This window comes from Mus caroli, unplaced genomic scaffold, assembly GCF_978045245.1.
Source record: "Mus caroli unplaced genomic scaffold, Mus_caroli_1 scaffold_11, whole genome shotgun sequence".
NCBI lineage: Eukaryota > Metazoa > Chordata > Mammalia > Rodentia > Muridae > Mus > Mus caroli.
This window is the reverse complement of record NW_028227266.1, coordinates 76,516,763-76,539,446: the sequence shown is the minus strand read 5'-3', so window position 1 is coordinate 76,539,446 and position 22,684 is coordinate 76,516,763. Positions and strand designations below refer to the sequence as shown.

The 22,684-nt window shown below is 44.3% G+C and overlaps 1 protein-coding gene across 3 annotated transcripts in view; it reads right to left on the bottom strand.

Annotated features, from left to right (window-relative positions):
* Nucleotides 1-854: 854 nt before the first annotated feature.
* The window catches only part of Gclc (glutamate-cysteine ligase catalytic subunit), a 39,890-nt gene continuing 18,060 nt past the window's right edge, over nt 855-22,684 (bottom strand). The window contains exons 2-16 of one of the 3 annotated variants that reach the window (XM_021171248.2): nt 20,454-20,566; nt 19,271-19,453; nt 16,031-16,144; nt 14,553-14,611; nt 14,329-14,462; nt 10,006-10,080; nt 9,548-9,664; nt 8,564-8,702; nt 8,025-8,137; nt 7,509-7,601; nt 7,114-7,218; nt 3,563-3,644; nt 3,376-3,479; nt 3,186-3,306; nt 855-2,304 (exon numbers count right to left, since the gene is read on the bottom strand). In XM_021171248.2, coding sequence (XP_021026907.1) covers nt 2,093-2,304; nt 3,186-3,306; nt 3,376-3,479; nt 3,563-3,644; nt 7,114-7,218; nt 7,509-7,601; nt 8,025-8,137; nt 8,564-8,702; nt 9,548-9,664; nt 10,006-10,080; nt 14,329-14,462; nt 14,553-14,611; nt 16,031-16,144; nt 19,271-19,453; nt 20,454-20,566 — 1,764 coding nt within the window. In that variant the 3' untranslated portion in view covers nt 855-2,092. The other 2 variants (XM_085844806.1, XM_085844805.1) reach the window with 2 other exon arrangements.

The window sequence follows — 22,684 nt, the reverse complement described above, 5'->3', positions numbered from 1 at the left end:
ATGGTTGTGAGCCACGATGTGGTTGCTGGGATTTGAACTCAGGACCTTTGGAAGAGCAGTCGGCACTCTTAACCGCTGAGCCATCTCACTAACCCCCCAATTTCCTTCTTAAATTATCACCTTAAATGGAGCATGCTTGGAAATGTCTCTGAAGTACTTTTCTGAATGAGGTCCCTGAACAAAATGAAACCGCTTTGTGCTTCCTGAAGGTAGCACTGTTTTGGAAGTAACTCTGGCGTTATGGGTACCATGTCTCTCCTTTATGGCTGGGCTATACTTGTCTAAGCTTCATACGCAGGAAGGTGTGGCCCAACAAAGCCATATTCCATGAATCTGCTGTGTGTGAGAAGCTGGGGGAGGGACAATGATCCAGACAGGTGGGAAACAGCTCTGCAGGGTTCGCTGGTTCCTCTGTCTAGGTGTCTCCAGTGTAGACTACATTCTCCATCCAGACCATCACTGGCCCAGCGGCATGAGAGTGGCTGAGAGTAAAAGAAACATTCATTTTCCTAAGGAAAGTAGTTTATCGGCTACAGCTCGGGTCTTGTGAGAAGGCTGCTGAGGGAGACCCGTCTGTCTTTCTTAGTAGTCCTCTTAGAGCTGAGATGATGAGATGACATCATACAATCTGGCCACGCAAAAACCCTCCTGACCAAGGCTAGGCACACTGGCTCATGCTTTCAACAGTACTAAGTGGATAGAGGCAGACAGGTCTCTATAAGTTCAAGGCCAGGCTGATTTACATAGTGGGGACAAACCAGTAGCCAGGTGACATAGTTAGAAATAAAAACAAAACCTGAAACAAAAGCCCCCCCCAATCCAAACACCTCCCCGAAAACCACTCATACACGTACTACCTTTGAATAGGAATCCCATTCTTTTATTTTCTCAGACCACGAACATTTTATTCTTTTTACAACCTAATTTACAGAAGAGAACTGTAGAAAAAAAATACTTTCTGAAGTAAATGAGATATAGAGCCAATTCTAGTATTGAAAGCTTTAAGATGAAGCGACTTTATTGCAATCTTTCAAAATTACCATTACAGTGTAAATATTTATATCTGTAAAGCTTGGCTTAATCTACAGTACAGTTATTTTAGAAGTAAATTTAGTTAACAATTAAAAAGATAACACAAAGCTAAAAGCAATCTATGAAACAAATTATTTACAATTAAACATTTAGGGTCCTGATTCACAAAAATTAGTGCATTTCATGATTGATTTGTGAGTTTTATAGAAAAAGCAAGCGGCATGCAGACTACTCCCCGGGGAAAGTCTGGAATGAAATGAATGGCTGTTATAAGACAGCCTGTCAATCTGCTCCTGCAAACTAGAGAAAGGGCGGAAACCGTGGCTGCTGCACTGAGTTGATTATTCATCAGCACAGGGGTCAGACAGCAGGTGGTAATGGAAGAGCGGACACCGTTTGACAAAGCTCTCTCTCAGTGTACGTTAGAAGGAAATGATTTTCCTTTTCAGATGAAACGAAATATTCTGAGTCTGTATATTTAGACAATTTCTAAAGTAGTTTCTTTTCAAGAGCTAGCAGAATTCAGTGGCAAGAGAGTGGGGCTGCTTTGCAAAGGAAATATCACAGGTAAGGTGCCTCGCCCACGGAGGGCATCAATGCAGTCCAGTGACTTTACCTACATAGTAAGAGGCGACTCAAGAAACAGGTGTGAGAAAGCTTTTTTTTTTTAAGTAAATTTCAGTGAATCAGGTCCCAGGTAGTATTAAAAGGAGATTTACAGTAAACATTTGAAACTCTGGAATGCCGGTATTATTGTACAATTACATTTACAAAACTGCTTAGACAGTAGTTGCTCCAGAGTAAGAATTCAAAATGTACAAGCCAGTTCACTATGACTTTAGATACACTGTTATTAAAATACACTGTTAATCATAAAAATACTTTAGTATATACATGTACAAACTGAGATTTACCTACTGAAGGGAGCTTCTAGTAGCCACTTACAGGCAACTGGCGCAGAAACACTGCAGGCCATCTTGGTCTTCCCAGCATCCGAGCGGGCCAGGAGTCAGGGCTGCACTCACCATCCTGAACAGCGATCACCCTCTCTGCTGGATGGCTAGGCTGAAGGGTCGCTTTTACCTCCACTATACTTTGCTTTTCTAAATCCTGATCCAAGTAACTCTGGACATTCACACAGCTCATTTGCAATTTGGTTGCACTTCCAAATGAGGCTATAGTTGATTTCATCAGTTATTACACTGTCTTGCTTATAGTCAGGATGGTTTGCAATGAACTCTCTCATCCACCTGGCAACAGTCATTAGTTCTCCTGAAGAAAAGAAATAGGCGTTTTTAAAAGTAGATATTTAATGACCAGTGAACATGTGCCTCTAAAAATGAGATCAGCATGACCTGGGAGTGTCACACAGTAAGGGCTGAGAGGAAGGCTTTTATCACATTCAAAGGATTCCTGCTGGGGACAAATGGCAGGTTGCAGAACAGCAACAAGAACACATACACATACACATAAACAGTTGCCACCCATAGGCTAACACCACAAGCTCTTAAGGACAGAGTCAGTATTTGTAAGAGCTGGGTTATTCTCCTCCTTGGCCAGAGGGCTATGTCTCTAGATGCTGCCGTTACAGAACTACTTCAAAGGACTATAGAGTCCTTAGGGGGATGAGCAGGGGAAAAAAGGGAAGTCATAGATACAACATTCTGGAGGTGATATTCTCTTTCAGATGACCTGTGTCCCGATGTCCTTAGTCGTTAGTATTTGCACTGAGGTTTGCATGGGCTGTTCCCTGTGTAAGTTCCAGCAAGGCTAAGAACGACAAGGAAAGGGCCTGGGGTAGGCCGGAGGCCCTGTATAGAAGCTGAAAGCCGCACACAAGTCAGCGGTACAGCCTCACTGAGCCGTGCTTACTTAGCCCGACAAAAGTTAGCAGTGACGTACAATACACACAGGTGACACTGGACTGACACTGCAGTCACCACACCTCACTGATGATGCCACATTTTAAAACCATCACTATTTCATAAGCCAGTAAAGAAGAGATAAGCTCTCTGAATTCACTCCTGAGAGTGTAAGGTGCATACAACTGTACAATTAGTCCAACTCGGGGAACCGAGCCTGGCTAAAGTGGGACAGACGGACTGCCAAGCATGAGACAGAGGCAGACAAGGAAAGGGAAGTAACTACCGTACCAGATGCTCTCTTCTTAATTAGCTTTAGGTAGTTCAGAATACTGCATCGGGTGTCCACATCGACTTCCATGTTCTCCAGATAGGAGTTCAGAATGGGGATGAGTCCAGGAAACACCCCTTCCTACAAGAAGAACACGTTATAAACCCTGCCAGTTGGCGCTCACAGCGCAGAGCCCCGTTCAGGCCGTACCTTCCCATTGATGATGGTGTCTATGCTCATCAGGGTGTACTCCTCTGCAGCTGGCTCCGAGCTGCTCTGGGCCTTGCTGCACCCATCCACCACAGCGTTGCCGCCTGCCAACCAACCAAGGGGAGCACAGGTGAGCTTCAGCAGCTTGCTCAGCATAAACTGACCCTAGATCCCCAACACGTGATACCTTTGCAGATGTCTTTCCTGAAATAAAACATCCCCTGCAAGACAGCATCTCGCTTCTGTGCCATTTTCATGTTCTCGTCAACCTAATGAGAGGAGGAGTCAGGACCAAGTCAGAACAGCTTGGATCAAACAAGCCAGTGCCTGCATGGCTCCCCTCAGCCCTTCACAGCAGCAAAGACAGACCATGCGCTCATCATATACTATCTGTGCAAAACAATGGGAATTTAAGGGAAGCTTACTTTACAAACCAAACAGAAAATGCTAGCTCTCTTGGTCTCAAAGTCGGTGTTCTCCCTAGCCCCATCTTGCTTAAGTGAACCACGGGGCAGGAGACTGTTTTTTGCTGTACCCAGTAGTGCACCATGGGGAAGAGTCACCAATGCCATTTGCCTACCTGGCAACTCATTCATGAATTCTCAATTTCTCCAATAAATTTTTAAAATTTCTATAATGTTATCTTTATCTTTTTCTCTTTCCATTTTATGTGTATGGTGGTTTTGTCTGCATATATGTTTGTCCACCATGTTTGTGCAGTGCTCTTGGAGGGTAGAAGAGAGCATCAGATCCCATGGGACTAGAATTTCCGAGGGTTGTGAGCTGTGATGTGGTTGCTGGGAACTGAACCTGGGTTCTCTGGAAGGTGGGTCACTGCTCTTAACAACCGAATGGCCTCCCCAGCTCTCCGTAATGCTAGCTTATGTATAGCCTCAGTATATATACAAACACAAGCTGGAGGGCCAGGGTGGGGGCCACAGTTGATATTGGGGTGCCTTTCTTAATCACAGCATCCCTCTGAACTTGGAACTTCCAGTTTCTGCTAGGCTGGCTGGTCACAGCCTGGGGTCCTCCTGTCCCCACCTGAAGAACTCCGGATCCACTGGTAGACCGCCACACCCTGCTTGAATGATGATGAGGACCTGCACTCTGCCTGGTGCCTGGTGAGCCATCTCTCCAGCCTGCCTATAAAGTCTTTTGTGATCATTTAACCTCCTCCCACATTAGTTATGGAGAGAACCCTGTTGTTACTCCCTGATGCTTTTAAAGGGATACTGAAAGACCTTGTGAATATCTAGACCATGTAGGAACACACTCAAGTAAGAGGCTGACTGCAGCTGTGCTGTGGGCAGCTCGAAGGTTTGGGGCCTATGCTTGGTTCTTACTAGTTTTGTTCCAGCAACATTCACACCATGAATTCTCCTGCCCATCAGTCATTCAAACTTCAGCTCACTTCAAGATTTATTATATTAGGAAAGACACTTCAAACTTTAAAGAAAAATAGGGGATTTTTTTCTTGAGTATTATTTTGTTAACTTTTAGTGGGAATACATTTCAGATAATGTCTACTTTTGAGAAGTGAAGATTTTTCAACTGATTTTTATCAATCTTCAAGGCATATAAACAAAAGATGCTCTTTTGGCATGACATACCTGATCTAACCTACACAACTAAACTTGTTAACACTTAATTAACTTTTAATTAACTTGTTAACATTTAATTCCTTACAGCTCTTCAGCCTGTGATTATGTGTAAGAGTCTTAGCGGTTCATCTATTAGGGACCTATATGGCCCTATTCTCTATGTGGAAGGAAGTACAGAGACCTAAGCAACTTGTCCACAGAATAAACAGCTTACGAATTTAGTTTCTTATCTCACACATTTATTTTCCCCACATTAAATGCCTCCAACAACGTCACGACCCTTTGCTGTGTAGACAGCCAATGCCGCTGCTGCACATCTTGGGCGAGCGCCAGCACTGCTGTCTCTAGCAGCCTGCCTGCCTGCCTGCCTGCTGCACATTCTATTTTGTAAAGCACTTGGTCATTCCTGCCATGGTTTTAAAAGGTCATTGTTACCTCTCGTTTTGTATCTCTATATTTTCAGCATTTGTCCTTGTTTTGGAAATGTCTTATAAAAGCAACATATACCGGAATGTTGCAATTTGATGTTACCTGTTTCTTCATAAAAAGATTTTTATATTTGTTTGCTTATCTTTGTGTTTGGGTCAGAAGCAACTGTGTGGGAGTCCTGGGACTCACCCGGCTTGGAGGCAGGTGCCTTTACCTGCACAGTCATCTCTCCATGTCTGCGTCTGTCCTCAGTGATCTTTCCTGCTTGCCCCTCTGCAGGATGTCCTCACTGTACTTTTATAATACCAAGACATTTTCTCTCTGGTGCCTTGCTTTTGAGACAGTCATTTAGAATTAACAAATGCTCTTTTCAGACTATTTACTTTTTATGTTTGACACAGGTTCTTGTTTATGATGCCAAAGTGGCCTTGAACTTGTGATCCTCCTCTGCCTCAGCTTCCCAAGTGCTAGAGATCTTAGGTGCATTGTCATCTGCTGCCACTGATGACCAATGGCTTTGTATTTTTGTCTTACTTTTTGTTGTGGTCAGAATGACTGACTCATCAGACAAGGGCTCTGCAGTGAGCTTTACTCCTAGATGTTTTATTTTTATTTCAAATTACTTATTTACTTATTTAGTTTATGTGGAGCAGAGGGACCACACATGTGCTACATGATATACATGTGGTAGTCAGAGGACAACTGTTCTCTCCCTAAGTTGCTTTTGGTCACAGTGTTCATCACAGTCACAGAAAGCAAACTAGAACACGCACTAAGTTATACAAAATAGAGAAATCACTTGCTGGGAAGGGAACTCAAATAGTGCTCTTTTCATCTCTCTGGCATTAGATTTAGTCCACCCCACCCCATCCCATCCCACCCCACCCCGCAGGTGTCCTTACCCCAGTCTCTCCTGTCCAGAACATTTCTGCTGAGATAAAATCCTAGTTTGGGTTCTGGAGTTAATGGCTTCACTGAGGACAGTCTGAGTGAGGAGTCCTCTCTCTTTCTTAATTTTCTGTCAGCTTTGGGACATGAACTCATGCTCACAAACAGAAGCCTGGGTGTGTGGCTCACTCACATGGACTTCTATACCTAAAGACTACAGAAGCCTCTAGAATCCCTCCCAGGGTTGCTATGACAAAGCTGCTGCCACTCCTATGCAGCCGTACTCCTTGAGAGGAGCCCACAGCAGCAGAGCCCGCATCCATTTAGCAGTCTCTCCTATCCGCCATTATGTCAGAGTTGTTCATGATGTTGACCACCTTAAGGGCTTCTCCAGATTACATAGCTTCGTGGCCTGAGCAAGGAGATGCTCAGAAGCTTGGCTGGCCAGCTTCCTCCAGAAAGCCTCTTCTGTGTTCTTTGTGGGGGTGGGGATGCGAAACTCTTAATTTGCCATCACATCCTCTGCAAACATGCTAAGTTTGGTTGCACTGAAACCTTCCCTGAATTCTACCAGCAAGCCTAATTTTGACATTGTAGACCAATGGGATTATCAGGGAGATGGCTCCAGTTTGTGGGACCACCTCACCATTATTTTTAAACAAAACCTTAGATTTAGGCTTGCAAGAAAAATCAGAGTTCAAGTAGAGACAATTTATCCTGATGAGTAAAAGAATTCTACGTAAAGCTAGGTTAAAACTGGACAGTGAATTCCATCTACACTGTGCATGTTCATCAGGGTAAGCACACCCATCTGTACCTTGGACAGTGGAATGAGGAAGTCTAGTTTGTATGAGAGGATCACCCTAGTGAGCAGTACCACGAATACCACATAGGCAGAGTTCTCAAAGTCTGTTAACTGCACCTGTAGATGAAGAGCAGAAATGTTAGGAATCCACTGCCTACCCCAGCTGCCCCGTCTCCACACCTTCAGACTGATTATTCCCAAGCACTTTCATCTTCCCCATTGGAGGATGGAAGTCCTCTATCCAGGTCCACACTCTAGATAGCAGCTCCCAGAGACGTTTGGAGTTGCTATTCATAGGAAAGTTTGGATTCCTACTGCTTTTGAATAAACTCAGAGCCCTCTGAGAAGAGCATTGGAAGGGTGGGGAGCAGCCAGTGGGAGCTTCTGAGCTGAAGCATGGGTCTCACCTCCATTGGTCGGAACTCTACTCTCCATCCAATATCTGAGTTTGGAGGAGGAGGCTTAAACCTCATTGTCTGCCAGTTTGTGGACTGAATATTCTATAACGGCAAAAAGAAAGAGGATGAAACCAACTTTCTACACATTTAGAGCACGTTTAGGTTACATGTATTTACTCAGGGACAGAGACTGTCCACTGCCCACCTACACCTAATACTTCCCAATTTACAAACACCAAAAGCAGTTAACAACTTAAATGCTTTGTCAAATGTGACCTGTGAGAAAACAAAGTGTGTTTCCTGGAAGTCAGGATATGTCTGCAACACTTACTCTGTGCTGCTCGTGTTTAGTTTCACAGAATTGAGAAGTAACTAGGAAGCGTCACGGACGCACTGTAAGTTCATCCTTTAGTCTTTCTTACTCTTACTTAGTTCTGTATTGCACTAGCTAATCGCTAATCCTCACAGGCACAGAAACAAGCCTACTGTAGTTTGTGGAGTGAAATCCATTTGAATGGGAGATACCTCAAAATGGTCAGACTCGTTGGCATCATCCAGGTGTATTTTCTCTTCAAAAAGGGTGAGTGGGTCTCTAATAAAGAGATGAGCAACGTGCTGTGCCAGAAGATGATCGATGCCTGCAAAGACAGACACAGGGGACTAACCGCAAAGGGTACAGCACTCTAGAATTTCTAAGTCCACAGACTGAAGAAAGGGTCTAGAAGCTTGGGAATGGCTGGGTGGTTCAGTGTTCTCACCTTGCCCAGGGTTTTATCCTATGGACACTGGGGAAGACTCGGAGTTTACTCACTCCTCACACAATGCCTGCTGGGCACTGGTGTGGACCTAGATACAGAGCTCCAACAAGTTCCTTTTGCTAAAAGTCAAGAAGATCTCACAAGTATTTGGAACTTGAAACTTTAGGAACAAGCAGCCTCATAAGAAAAGTTAGAGACTTCACACTAAAAACAGAAACCAGACCAGGAGTCAGCAAAAAGTTTAAAGCGCTTTGAAGAATAAAAGGTGCACAGATGAACAACGTCGGCATGTGGGACGCTGCTCACCTTCCTCCAGGAGCTGCTCGTAGATCTCCTTATCGATGGTCAGGTCGATGTCATTGTACTTCTCCCCACACTTAGACAGGTAGCTATCTATTGAGTCATACCGAGACTTACTGATCCTAAAGCGATTGTTCTTCAGAGGCTAAAACACAAGCAACGATCTGAACTTAACAGCCAGGTAATTAATTGTATAGAAGCACCCTTGCCTGGGGACCTACACTCAATTCTTGGAACTCAGAGTGGAGAGAACAGACTTAAAGTGTTGTTCTCTGACCTCCATGTATGTGCTCAGGCACACGCCATGCCATCCCCAAGCCTTTCTCTTTCATACACAGCAACACAATTATAGAATATGTTCAACAGTTTGTGAATAATTATGAAAGGGCCAGAGCAGAAATGCCCATAGTGGGAGATGTCCTTTGTGGAAGTCTTTAAAACAATGATGTCCAGCCAGGTCCCTGTCCTGCAGAGTCTTATCTACCATGAGCCTGGGAACCGGGCTCTGTGAGGTGGGTGGTGACGCATGCTCCTGGTGCTAAAAGGAGTTACACACTACTATAGTTCAGCATGGACAAGAAATGCTAATAAGACTAACCTGACCTTACAGGGCAAAGCCTAAAGCCTTCAAATGAGAACATCACCCAGCTTCCTAGCAGAAACTACTGGAAAGAAGGTGGTGGCCAGAGCCTTTTGGTAAAACAGCTGTCGGTGTGACTGCTTTAGCACAAAATGGCCAGTATTTTTAAAGGAAGCTATATGTAATGCAGATTTCTAGACTTCCCACCCAAACCAAGCACCCTCCTCCTGTGTACCCACTTAAAACAAAGCCAGGCTCACTACCTGTATTCTCTTCCCTGATGTGAACACCCAGAGGGTAAACATCTAAGGGAGACTTCAAAATGCCAAGTGGTTACAATATACACATGTCCCCTGTGTGATGGAAAAGATCTATTAGGGTTAAAGGAAAAAAAAAAAATCATTCCTTACCTCCAGTCCTCTCTCCTCCCGTGTTCTATCATCTACAGATGCAGAAATCACTCCCCAGCGACAATCAATGTCTGACACGTAGCCTCGGTAAAATGGAGATGCAGCACTCAAAGCCATCTAAAAACAAAACAGCAGTGAAGGGTCAACGTGCTGCGTACACAGAGAAGGCTCCACCCACTCACCATCCTTGATGTTCCACTATATGTACTCCCAGCTACTGTCTTATAAATAGAATGTACAAGAAAGAACTCCAAGTCTGTACTCACTAAACTCATCCCTTCTATAGCACGAGGACATACTGGCAGGCAGAGAAAGAATGGTCATACTCAAATACAGCACTAGCAACAATAAGCAGCTATTGCTCTTCTCCTCAGTGCTCCTTCTATACGTTCATCAAATCGCACATGAGCTTATTTTCTACAAAGACGTATCTACAGAAAGACATACTTTCTACTTACGACAATTGGGCAGATAGTGGCCAGCTGATCATAAAGGTATCTTGCCTCAGATATGCTGCAGGCTTGGAATGTCACCTGTTTGAGAACAGAAATTATTAAAACAACGTAAGTCATTATCAGGCCCACAAGCAGTAAGTCTGAGAAGGACGGTGGATAGAGAAAAGAAGGTGGTCACGTCACAGATGCAAAAGCTTCAGGTATGACTTACAAGTCGTCTTGGGTGAATGTCTGTACTCATGTCCCACAACTCATAAACACACCAGTGTAAGCCAAAACCACTGTCAGGCCAGGAAAGAGAAGAGAGACTTGCAAAAGGCAGCAGAGCTTTGGTCTCTTGTTGGCTTCCAGTAGCAGCGGGCTTACATGCATTTTGGTATAAAGACGGGTCTGGAGGGGAATATTTGGTGTATTTTCCAAGCACGGCAGAGTGAGGTGAGGTTGTTGGGGATGTGGAAGGTAGTAAGGCCAGAAGGAACTAGAGTAAAATCACTGGTCTGAGAAGGAGAAAGCTCAGGGCTAGAAGAAGGGGCATGCCAGAGTTGAAGAGGTGGGCTCTGGGGACCAGTGGACAGAGCATGAGGGAGACTTCTGTTGGGTGTTCCTGGGGCATAAAGGAAGAGGAGGCTAGAGGATAACAGGTACAGGTGCTGTGACATGTGGGCTAATGGATGTTAGGGGATGAAAAGTCCTGGAAACAGCTAGGTTTCCAAGGCTCTGGACTTCAGAGGAAAGAAAAAATTAGTGCCGGAGTGTTTATTTTGACAATGCCCCAAATTCAGGAAGATTACCTAGGAAGCCTGACAAGGGGAAAGTAGGCACCAGAAAATTATAGGAAAATCGCATTGGTTAACACAAATCCTCACAAAGTCTTGAGTTCCTTCACAGGGAAGAATGGTCGTGGCGGTCAAGGAGCACAGTTTGTGAAAACAGCACAACTATTATAAGTACAAGTTGAAAACAATTTTACCTTCCTCCATTACGGCCATTCAATAATGATGGTTTGAGTTTGGTGCTGATGCAGGAAATAATTGATGTGCTGATAAAAGCACTGTTACGACTCTCAGTGTTATTGTTATGACTCTTAGTTCCAGCGGTTTAACTGTCTCTCTCAGCTGTCCCTTATATCATCAAACAAGTTCCATGGAGGACATCTGCTGAATTATATATGGCAACTGACTTCTGAAACAATTATTTAAATAACTTGGTGTTCTGATCTTCCTGTAGTTTCCATGGTAATGCTAAAATGAGTAACACATTAAGTAATGACATTGACTAGCCACTACAGATTAAGATAATGTGAAGCTATGTTGTAGCCATTAAGGAAAAAAAATTAAAATGTTAGAGTAAAAATTGAGGAGAGCTGGAGATAAGGTCACTGATAAGCAAGGCAAGGCATCTTCTCTCTAAGGACATGAGACCATCAAACAATTTGAGGCCAGGGAGACAGCTGAGGAGGTAAAGTGTTTGCCTTGTTAGCACTGAGACCTGACTTTGATTCCCTAGAACCCCCACCAAAAGCTGGGTGTGGGGCTGGTGAGGTGGCTCAGTGGATAAGAGCACCCGACTGCTCTTCCGAAGGTCCAGAGTTCTAATCCCAGCAACCACATGGTGGCTCACAACCATCCATAACGAGATCTGGCGCCCTCTTCTGGAGTGTCTGAAGACAGCTACAGTGTACTTACATATAATAAATAAATAAATCTAAAAAAAAAACAACAACAACAACAAAAAAAACAAAAACAAACAAAAAAAAAAACCAAAAGCTGGGTGTGGTGTATGTGTTTATAGTCGTGGGGCTGGAGAGGCAAAGACAGGCAGATTCCTAGGGCTCGTTAGCTCTAGGCCAATGAGTGACCCTTATGGACAGTGCTTGAGGAACGACAGCTGAGGTAGGCCTCTGGTCTCTGCATGCATGTGCACACTTTATGGAGTAAGGATTTGGTGTGGAATGGAGCTGGATAGGCAGAGCACTGCTCACTGTCTGTGGTCCTATCACCAGGACTCTGTCTTGATGTTTTCAGTCCCAAGAATGTGGGGCAGTGTTTATTACCTATTTACTAAATTGACAGAAGGTCATGAAGGAAAGAGGATGCTGGGATGTAAACCAGTCAAGTGTTTCTGGGTGTTGTGACGCACAGTCTGTTGGACATGCGTTTCTTAGTAGATCTGTATGAATGTCCTGTGACTGTTAGGTATGTTACTGTGCATTACTATCTTTAGTTTTGCAAAGATACTGTAATGACAACTTTTCTGGGATGGTGTCCTTCCTTAGTAGCCTGGGAGAGAGTAGGATTCGTAGGTACATCCTGAAAAACCCAGCTTTAGAAAACTCTATGAAGAGGAGGGCCTGGGATTTCAAAGTTGCAGTGTAACAACAGTTATCGTAAGTAGATTTCCTAACTACCTTCCTGTCTCTAGAGCCAAAACACTATGTGCAACAAGTCAAGCGGAACGCCACGAGAAACTGTGACTTTCATAAACAGTGACTTTGGTGGGGAAAGCAAAACCAAGGAGCTCTGGCCCCTGACAAAGGCATAAGCATGGGAAGCTCCAGCTGTCGTTGCCCTCCTTAATCACATGGGAGGCGATGTCATTATGACACTGACTAGAAAGGAGGATCTATGAAAACAGGGAGATGAGAAACCAAACCTGAAACTTACCTAGAATCTGGTTTTGAAACCACATAATTTTCTAAGTAGAAAAAAGGAGGAAAAAAATCCATAGCAGGCCATGACCTTTTCCTGAAGTGTAACGATTTATTTTTCTCTGAGATGGTCTGGATATGGAGCCCAGGCTGGCCTTAGCTCACACTCCTTCTGTAGCACTGGGATCCCAGGCAAGCACTATAGCACTCAGCAAGCTCACAAACTTGGAGGAGTTTTGTTTTGTCCAGTTAAGTCTACTATTAACTAAAAAATTACTTACCATTTCTTTTTGTGCTTTTCTATAATAAATACTTCCTTCAGGTCCCAGTCAGAAGATATAAGGCAGGGACTTTTGTAGCTACTTCTGAGTTTATCTCATTTATCATATGTCTTAATTATGTGTCACTACAACCTTTTGAAGTGGAATACTGTAACTGGATATGTTGGGAGAAGTACTAAACTCATACCTTAAATAGATTAGAGAACTGTGTCTTTACATATGAAAATGTTTGGCCCCACCAGTAGGACTCACTTATTTACATAAATCAAGTGTCTCAAGAGAGACTGTCACTTTGTGCAACCCTGAAAGACCCTGGTTCAATATTAAGCCAAGAAAGGGCTGGGTTCCAAGAGCACTCCCAGAATACGGAAGTCACATATTTTAAGTGCTGCAGCTTAATGGTTCATTCCAGAAATGTTTGTACTTAAGATAAGAAAGCGGGTAACACAGTCAAAAGTCAGCCTCGTTTTAAATGATGTGTGACCATTCTTAAGGGAACATTCTGGCCTCTGTTTGGAGGCTACATATCTGATTGTACTTAAATATGCAAAGGAAACAAAATACCTTTTCATGCTATAGAAACATGTAGCATGGGAAAGTCTGACTTGGGTATTAAATCTAAATTATCTGTACTTTTAAAAATAACAGTTGGAAGGCTAATGTGACAACTGTGTGTACAGCTGCAGCCCTAAGAAAAGAATGCTGAGGTTTGTGCCCTTTGTGCTGTGGCTACAGTCAGTATAACTAAGTAAGTCAGCTCAGCATGGAGGCAGCAAGGGCAGAGACAACCACGAGAGAGCTTGTGTGGGCTGGGAGTCTGCACTCCCTACTCTGCTCCTGAGGGAGCCTGGTGCAGTCACTGTTGGAGGCCATCAGTTATTTGATTAGGTCCAGCAAAAGTTTTAACTGTGCGAACAGAGAAATACTATTGTATCTCTAGTGTAATTTAGCCAGGGGCAAGGCAAAGGCTGTTAAATATTTATTCCTTTTAAACCACGAGGTAGCTTTGCACAAGAATAAAAATTTAAATGCCAAACAACCTTTGCCCTTGGATCATAAAGTCACTGGATTCTCCCACCAGAGGTCATTTTCAGAAATAGAGATCTGAGCCTTGTATGATATCCTCAAAGGCTGTCACTAGATGGCAGTAAAAATCAGGCATCAAAAAGGGCATTCACCAACATTTGTTTACCAATGGATACTAAGTTTAGTAACAACCACACACCTCTGTGGTAAACTGTGAATTCTCAGTCAAAAGACAGCTACAAAAGACGTTACTAAAGCACCATCATTTTTCAGAAGGCAAGCTATCTTTTGAATCAGATTAGAAGGTGACTTTAAACAAGACACATGCATAGTGAAGAGGACACTTAAGTCTCTGTGCAACAGAGGCGATACCTGGAGACAGCAGTTGCCCATCCCGAATCCCATGGCATCCATGTAGATATGGTCTGGCTGAGAAGCCTTTGATGCCTCTGCATCTTCAGGAAATGTTTCTACAAATGGAGATGGTGTATTCTTGTCCTTGAATACTGCATTATTAATTAAAAGAAGAGGAGCTGAGAATCAAAGCTGCTGGTTGGCCATGCTGCCCCAGCCCCAGCCCAGCCCCACCCACTTACTTGGCACATTGATGACAACCTTTTCTCCTCTCCTATGCCGGATGTTTCTTGTTAGAGTACTACAACAACCAAACAAAAGAACAGGTCACCCCAGAACTACCACATTAGAATCTGAGCACCTACCGCAAACTAAAACTCCAAGACTGGCTCATGGCACGTGACATGCTACCCTAAGGGTTTCCTGAAGGGGACTGGTGAGCAGCAGTTCCTGGGCTCTGCCTGGGGACCATCCCTTCTTGCTCACCTAGTCAGCACAGGTGTTCATGGCAACCACAGTCCAGCTAATTCTAACATTACTCATGAAAATTCCAATGATTTTAGTCAAATTTAAGAACTTAGGTTTTGGTTATCACTGAAGTCTCAAAATCACCTGCTTCAGTCCCCAATTCCAAAACACTAGACTGATTCTTACCTCATGCATACATTATGGCCGCCAACACGTGCAGTGACTGGTCCTAATTCAAACTCACAAGTTTAACAGCACAAAGAAAGGAAAAAAAAATTCCTCTCAGATTTTTGAAACTGACTCTAAATTGCAGCAACACTTTAGATAGATGAGGTTTGATAAATTATGAAACCAAGGTTCACTTATTTTTATGTTATATAACGCCTGCTTTGATCCCTCAGTCAGGACACAAGGACCTCCTGTGCTGGCCTTTCCCGTGAGGGATTCTGGGTAGCTTTTATAATCATCATGATCCATCTTTTGCAGCAGCTCAGTATTTTCTTTTTAACACACACAATAATGGCTCTTTAATCCCAGTACCAGAGAGAGAGGTAGGAGGATCTTTGTGAGTTTGAGGTCAACCTAGTCTATACAGCGAGTTCCTGTATAGCCAAGGCTTCCTAGACAGACCCTGCCAGGAGTAAGTAAACAAACAAACAAACAAGCAAGCAAATGAATGAATGAAAGAACAAACAACAGCCCCTGCCTCAAATAAACAAACAAATGAACAAGACAGTCAGTCAGTCGATCTCTGTCTATCCTTACAAAGACTTTGAATGTACAACTGTGGGAGCCTGGAAAAGGAGTAAGCTGAGAGTTCCCTGTGTCCCTCATGTTGGGTCAGGGGCTTCTTTCCATAGAGGAGTTCATAGGAAGAGAGCCAAGATCAAGCTGGTGAAGGAACTGAAACAACTTCAACTACAGACCTAGGTACAAGGAAAGTGCCTATGTGAAGTGCTGTAGCCACCTGACTGTGTCAGAGCAGAGGGCAACCTGGGTGAAGAGAGATCCCAGCACTAGCTTGGACAGGGAAAGGAAATCTCCCAGTACATGTGTTTGTAGAATCAGGACTGAAAACTGTCTGTAAACAAAGTGCAGGAAAGGAGCTACGGCCTGTAAAGACGGCTCTGAAATGGACAAAGCAAACCTGTATGTAGGAAGCAACATGAGCAGATATGTGTCTGCTGTCTCCTCTGAATCCGACGCGTGGGTGAGAGGAATTCACAGACCGCAGAGTCTGAGCCTCACTCACCCGAAGCGGGGGTGCTTGTTTATGGCTTCATCTGGAAAGAAGAGGGACTTTGATGCGCCTCCTTCCTCTGGGTTGGGTCTGTGCTCTGGCAGTGTGAATCCAGGACAGCCTAGTCTGCAACCAATGGAGAAGGGTAGGTGGGAACCGGCTTCAGAACTGATTAGCTGCACCTCGCCGCAGTCTGTCCATCACTCCCCATCCAAACCAATGTAAATGCTGGCTCCTCTGTGGCCCTTTTCTGTACTATACTGTCCTGCATGGGGGTCTCTATATAGGAACATTTCCTCAGCTTCCCCTAAGGTCTGAATAAGCTCCTTGGTCACCTGCTGCTGTGAGGTTCAGGTGCTCTCTACAGCTTTGAAACTAGCCAGATACATGTTCAAAATGACCTCTAACCCCGTTCACTACACTACTCCTGATAAATCTGGACCAGGTCTTCTGTTTTTGCCTCTGCTATCTCCTCAGAAGTCCCTCAAGGTTAAGCTGTGTCTCCAATGTCCCCAGTATACACCAGAGTGCCCTCTGATAGCCAAGATCCAACCTTATTGTCTTACTTAACCTTAAGAAGAGTTCTAATTTCAAAACAGAAGGACAGGTTCCATCCAGTTCCCTAAGTAGGGTGGCTCAGACCTCCCACCTCACTTGAGCAAGGGAGTCCTTCCAAGTTAATGAAAGCAAAACCAAGCAGGCTCTTTCCAGGGTTCTAGAACAGTAGCAGGAACTACTAACCCAGACCTTAGTTCAACTCCCTGCCTTTCCCAAAGACAAGTCCTATAGGCTACCCACCACCCTGCCAACAGCTATTCTCATCTGCAAAGCAGTTCCTAGCACCACGGCTTCCTGGACATTCACGCAGCCATTGTGCAATCTGTTCTGAACCTGTGAACTTAAGCAACAGTAACAACAACAACAACAACAACAAAACCCTTTAGGAATGTGACAGATATTAACCTGGAGGAAATCCTAGCTTTCTAGAACTGGGCAGAGGCAGGCAGTTAGAAGCCAGCCTGGTCTACAGAGCAAGTTCCAGGACAGCCAGAGCTACACAGAGAAACCCTGTCTCAAAAAGCAAAGCAAAGCAAAACCAAACCAAACAACAACTGAAGAAGATGAAGAAGAGGAGGAAGAAAAGAAAACAAAAAAAGAGAAAGAAATATTGCAGACTTTCTGAATGGAACCTATTTAATTCACTCTATAGTAGAAGAAGCAACTATAAACTTTTTCTCCAGAGAAAACTATTCCACACAGAACCACTAACTGAGGCAAGGTACACAGTGGAGTTTAACTAAAGACATTTACTCTGTGGCCCAGAAAGAACACTGTCTTTCAATGCTGGACATTTCTTAAATGTCTAAAACCTTCACCTTTGTGCTGCCTCCTCCTGTCCCACTTTAGTTTGCTAAAGCAAGATGTATATATAACTCTGCAAGATGTATAACTCTTTTAATGGTAAGGAGAGAGAGCATTTCCAAGTTTGCTAAAAGTTGACAAGCAACACCCACAGCTTGACTCCCAGGCTGCTACTCCATTATCCCCAGGTTCCCCCCAGTCACCTATAGCACTATCCTTCATCTGGCCCCTCCTCTCCAGCAGGCTAGCTGATTCTGTCACTTTATGACCCATCACTTTTCCACTGTCACCGCCTACCATCAACCAGGTCACCATGACAGTGCCTAGGGAGCACCCTTTCCCTTACCTGGCACACCCTGCACTTGCTATGCATTTGCTCTCATGCCAACAGCCGAGACAAGGGCTACAAAGCCAACATGTGATACTATCTACCCAGCCTAGATTCCCAAAGTCTCTATTGCTTTCAGAATAACAATCAAAGTTCATAAGAGCTTGCCCGGCCTCACCTCAGCTTCCTGGTCACAGTGGATAACTCCCTTTCTTCTACTCCCCACCAGGCTGTCTATGTGAATCCTCTGCCCCCAGAATATCACTCTGCTCCCTCTCCTGTGAAATTCCTCCTAGAGTTTTGGACATCACTCCAATCATCTTCCCTTGGAGAAGTCTTCCTCTACCCCAGAACTGACAGCCATATTCACACCCATGCCACTCCTTAATTTTATCATTATATAATTATATAATAGGTATTTGATCTCTGCTGTCTCCTCAGCTCTGCAAAGCAAAGCCTCTCTGGGTCTGGAAAAGAAAAGGTGCTCAGAGTCTCTAAATATCTGACAATTGACTTGAAGGTTTTAGCTACTCTATGTAGGAATGACAATAGGGAGCTTAAAAGCTACTAATTCCTATTTAAAAGAATGCCCTTCTAGGATCAATGGTATGACTGAATGCCTGTGCTCTCAGAAGGGAAAACAGCATCACAACAGTTCAGCCCTTCAAGGCTAAAGGTGTCTTTGATGGAGCAGGCAGACATCTTAGCACAGAGAAGCGAGCTTGATGAGCAGAATCCCAGACTAACACAGGGCACTGTGCTCAGTATCCATATTCACACATCCCTTTCTAATCTGGGATACACTTTACTTCCTGGTATTTACCGTCCTAACTAGATTTGGTAACAAACCCTAAATCTCCAGCACACTATAAATGTGACTTAGCCTGTTGTTCAGTTAGTAGCTGGCGAGAGCACTCCAGGAACAAGTGTGCCCTGAGGTACCACTCCCCAGGATCTCGCTTATCTGTGCTAGATCTGCCAGATTGTGAAAGCCTGCTCCCTCCTCCATGTTCAAAGGTTCTCTCGGGGTTGGGATCCACAGCTCAGAATACCTCAGAGAATGCTGGAGGGCAGATGCTCCTTTGAATTCAACCGCTACAGTCCTGACAGGAGCCTGGGCTCCTCCCCAGTGGGCCAGAATCACACTCTCCCCACACTGCCAACCAGTCCCCAGTCACAGGGACATTCCAACCCTGTCCACGTGTGTGCTCTTACCAGCGCACAGCCCAGCCACCAACTGAAGATGCTATGCACTTTTACAGCAGCCCTATAGCAGGAGTGTATCAAATGTTAGCAGGCAAATCCAACCCACAGCCCATGGGCCATACACGGCCTGGTTAGCTGTGAAGGTGGCCAACACAAGATTTGGTGGGGGCTGGGGAGTGACTCAGTTGTGCAGTAGTTCCTTAAGGTGAACTCTTCAGATGGCAGTGCTCTGCTGTCCAACAGTGTGAACCTCTCTGTTAGGCGTGAGAACTGTCGAGGGCAAAGCACAGGGCTTTCCTTTCTTCAGACCCTCCAGTCTGATGTTCCTGCTAGAACAGGCTGACGGAGGAACTAACCTGGGGAATGAAGTGATGGTGCAGAGAGCCTGATGCTCCCCTAGTACAGAAGTAGCCTCCTTCCGGCGTTTCCTCATGTTGGCCTCCACAGTGTTAAACTCAGACATTGTTCCTCCGTAGGGCTGGCCAGGCGTTCCTTCGATCATGTAACTCCCATACTCTGGTCTCCAGAGGGTCGGATGGCTGTAGAGAAGTCATTTTAATTTCAGCTTATTCTTTTGCTGTAGGCCACAATTTTTTGAGTTTTTAAAAGTTGCTTTAAAATTTTTAAATATATTAGGCACAGATGAATAAAATGCTTACTAAAGCTGTAAATTTTCCATAGCTTTTTAACTACTTAAGACTGCTAAGTGTTGAGTTCAAAATTTATAAGTTTCTGGAAAATGCACACAGGTACTCCGTCCAGGACAAAGCTAGACCACTTTACAAGGAAGGAACTGAGCCTAACAGGCTGTAAGTCAATATCAAAGTTCTCCAATGCAGCTTCTCAAAACAGCAAGTAGAAAATGAACTAGAGAGTAGATGCTCCTGGCCCCACTCCACTCTCAGGTAAAGAAGTACTTAACCAGGAGAAAAAAGTCAAGTGTGGTAGCACACATCTTTAATCCTAGCAACTGGGAGGCAGAGACAGGCAGATCTCCAAGTTCAAGACCAGACTGATCTACAGAGCAAGCTCTGGGATAGCCAGGACTACCCAGAGAAACCCTGTCTTGAAAAACAAAACAAACAAACAAAAAGGAAACAAGAGGAGGAAGAGGAGGAGGAGGAGGAGGAAGAGGAGGAGGGGGAAGAGGAAGAAGAGGAGGAAGAGGAGGAGGGGGAGACACTTAAACATCATGCTGCCAAAACAAAACTGCCTACAGTTTTGTCAGCATCTCTGCTGTGGATCTCAATCATATTTCAGAAATATGTCTATGAAAAAGTCTCTCCACATTGTAGCTGACTGTGCTGAGTGTTCTGAAGTGCCTGTGAGGTGACTATGGTTATCCAAACTTTATAGAGATGAGACTGAGGCACAGGGAGGTTGTTCAAGGCTACTCACCAACTAGATGAGGCAGACTTGGAGACTCTAACTTGAGATCCAAGCCTACACTCTTACCCCTGACAGCTGGGAAAAGACCCTATATCCCAGTCACTCAGAGGCTCTAGAAGCACTAGGCTGAGACTTAAGGGCACAGCTTACTTGGGGTTTGTCCTCTCCCCCTTCTCCTGCAGAGTCTCAAGAACATCGCCTCCATTCAGTAACAACTGGACTTTCCTATTTTCATGATCGAAGGACACCAACATGTACTCCACCTGTGGAAGTAATAGAGAGATGAATGTTTTCCCAGACTTGACTTCAACATGACCTTCAGAAGCAGAGCCAAGCAATGTAAAAGTTGCAAAGGAGTCACAGAAAATGGGGACAGCCTAGCCACATGTGCTTGTACCACAAGCCTTTGCATAACATCAAAGCCTGCAGAGCTTGGGTTGTCTACAGTTCACTGTGAGAGGACAAGAACTTATTTTCCTTTTTCTTTTTGGAGACAGGGTTTCTCTGTGTAGCCCTCCCTGGCTGTCCTGGAACTCACTCTGTAGATGAGGCTGGCCTTGAACCCAGAAATCTGCCTGCCTCTACCTCCAAGTGCTGGGATTAAAGGCATGTGCCACCACTGCCCGGCCAAGAACTCATTTTTCAATCCCCCTTTTCTCTCCTCTACTCCATATCACACAGAAAAGTCAAGATGTTCATTTTGACAAGAGCTGCTTAAAGGAGGCGTCTTGGGAGCTGGGATGCTGAGAGCAGTTTGTGAAGAGGCACCTGCTGCTCATCTCCTCAGCTGGTGACAAGAGGCTCTCCAGATGAGTCAAGAGAGACTGCACTTCCTGGCAGATTCTTCTATATTCCTGTAATTTCCCACCCTCCTCCTTCAAGAATTAAAATCATAAACAGGCCAACATAAAGACATTATTTTAGAAGCTCCAACAATTTAGTTCGGGCATGGCACAGGTAATCTAACACAACGTCCTTGACCTGTAATGCTGTACCATGTTTAATGCAGGACACACAGGTGCATTTATTACACACGGTAGAATCCACCCCCTCCCCCCAAAAAAATCACAGAGAGACTTTTGTGGACAGAGTACAACTTGAGCTTGCTTTTGTTTTCTCTGATATAGCATGCTTGAAAAGCAACAAGAGTTGGTGTAGAAGTTTAAGATTATCAATCACTATCTGTGATTTAAATGAAATGCCTATTATCCAATCTAAGTGAGAAGTTGTGGGGCTGAGTTATTCAAGCCAATGCTTAGCTGACTCTTCGAAGACAGCAGCCATAGAGAACATGTGGCAAGAGAATGGCCCACAAGACAAACCAGTCCCATATATATATGATATATATATATCATATATATATGAAATCAGGCTTGCAGGCTTGGCCTATTTTTATTAAGGAAAAGGGGGGACAAAGGAAAGACAAGGTAGGTTAGAGTGTGTCTACTTTCTTTTTCTGACATTTCATATAAACACTGAGAACCACAACCTTACATCTATCCAGAAGCCAGCCTGCAGCCTGGCTGCTTTCTCCTGAGATCATGTCGTTGTTTGTCAGTACCTCTTCTTTAGTTATGTGGGATTAGCTCAGTATTGTTGGGCATTTAAGCTGTCACTCCAAAATTCGTTTGCTGTTATTTGTTTTATTTTTTATTTATTTGTTTTATTTTCTCACTTAGTTGCCCTGACTACCTTTGAACTCACCATGTAGCCAAAGCTGGCCTCAAAATCTTCCTACCACAACCTCCTTAGCACAGAGAGTACAGGTGTACACCCATACCAGGCAGAAGCAATAATTTAAAAGGATATTTTGTTTTTCAGTTGTGATGGTTTGTATATCCTTGGACCAGGGAGAGGCACCATCTGGAGGTGTGGCCTTGTTGGAATAGGTGTGACCTGGTTGGAATGGGTGTGTCACTGTGGGTGTGGGTATAAGATCCTCACCCTAGTTGCCTGGAAGTCAGTCTTCCACTAGCAGCCTTTGGATGAAGACATAGAACTCTCAGCTCCTCCTGCGCCATACCTGTCTGGATACTGCCATGCTTCCACCTTGATGATAATGGATTGAACCTCTGAACCTGTAAGCCAGCCCCAATTAAATGTTGTTTTTTATAAGACTTGCCTTGGTCATGGTGTCTGTTCACAGCAGTAAAACCCTGACTAATTAAAACATACAGACAGATGAACATTTATAACCACAGGAAATGGCACAGCAGTTTAGGAAAACAAAAGAAAACAAAGCAGCCAACTGACCAACCAAGTAGACCACGTGCAGTTAATATTACTAGTCATCTAATTGATGGAGTTAGGTTCCTGTCAAGAATGGGTGACACTGACTTAGGTATGTGAAATGATAATACAAGATGTTATGCCCCTCAGTT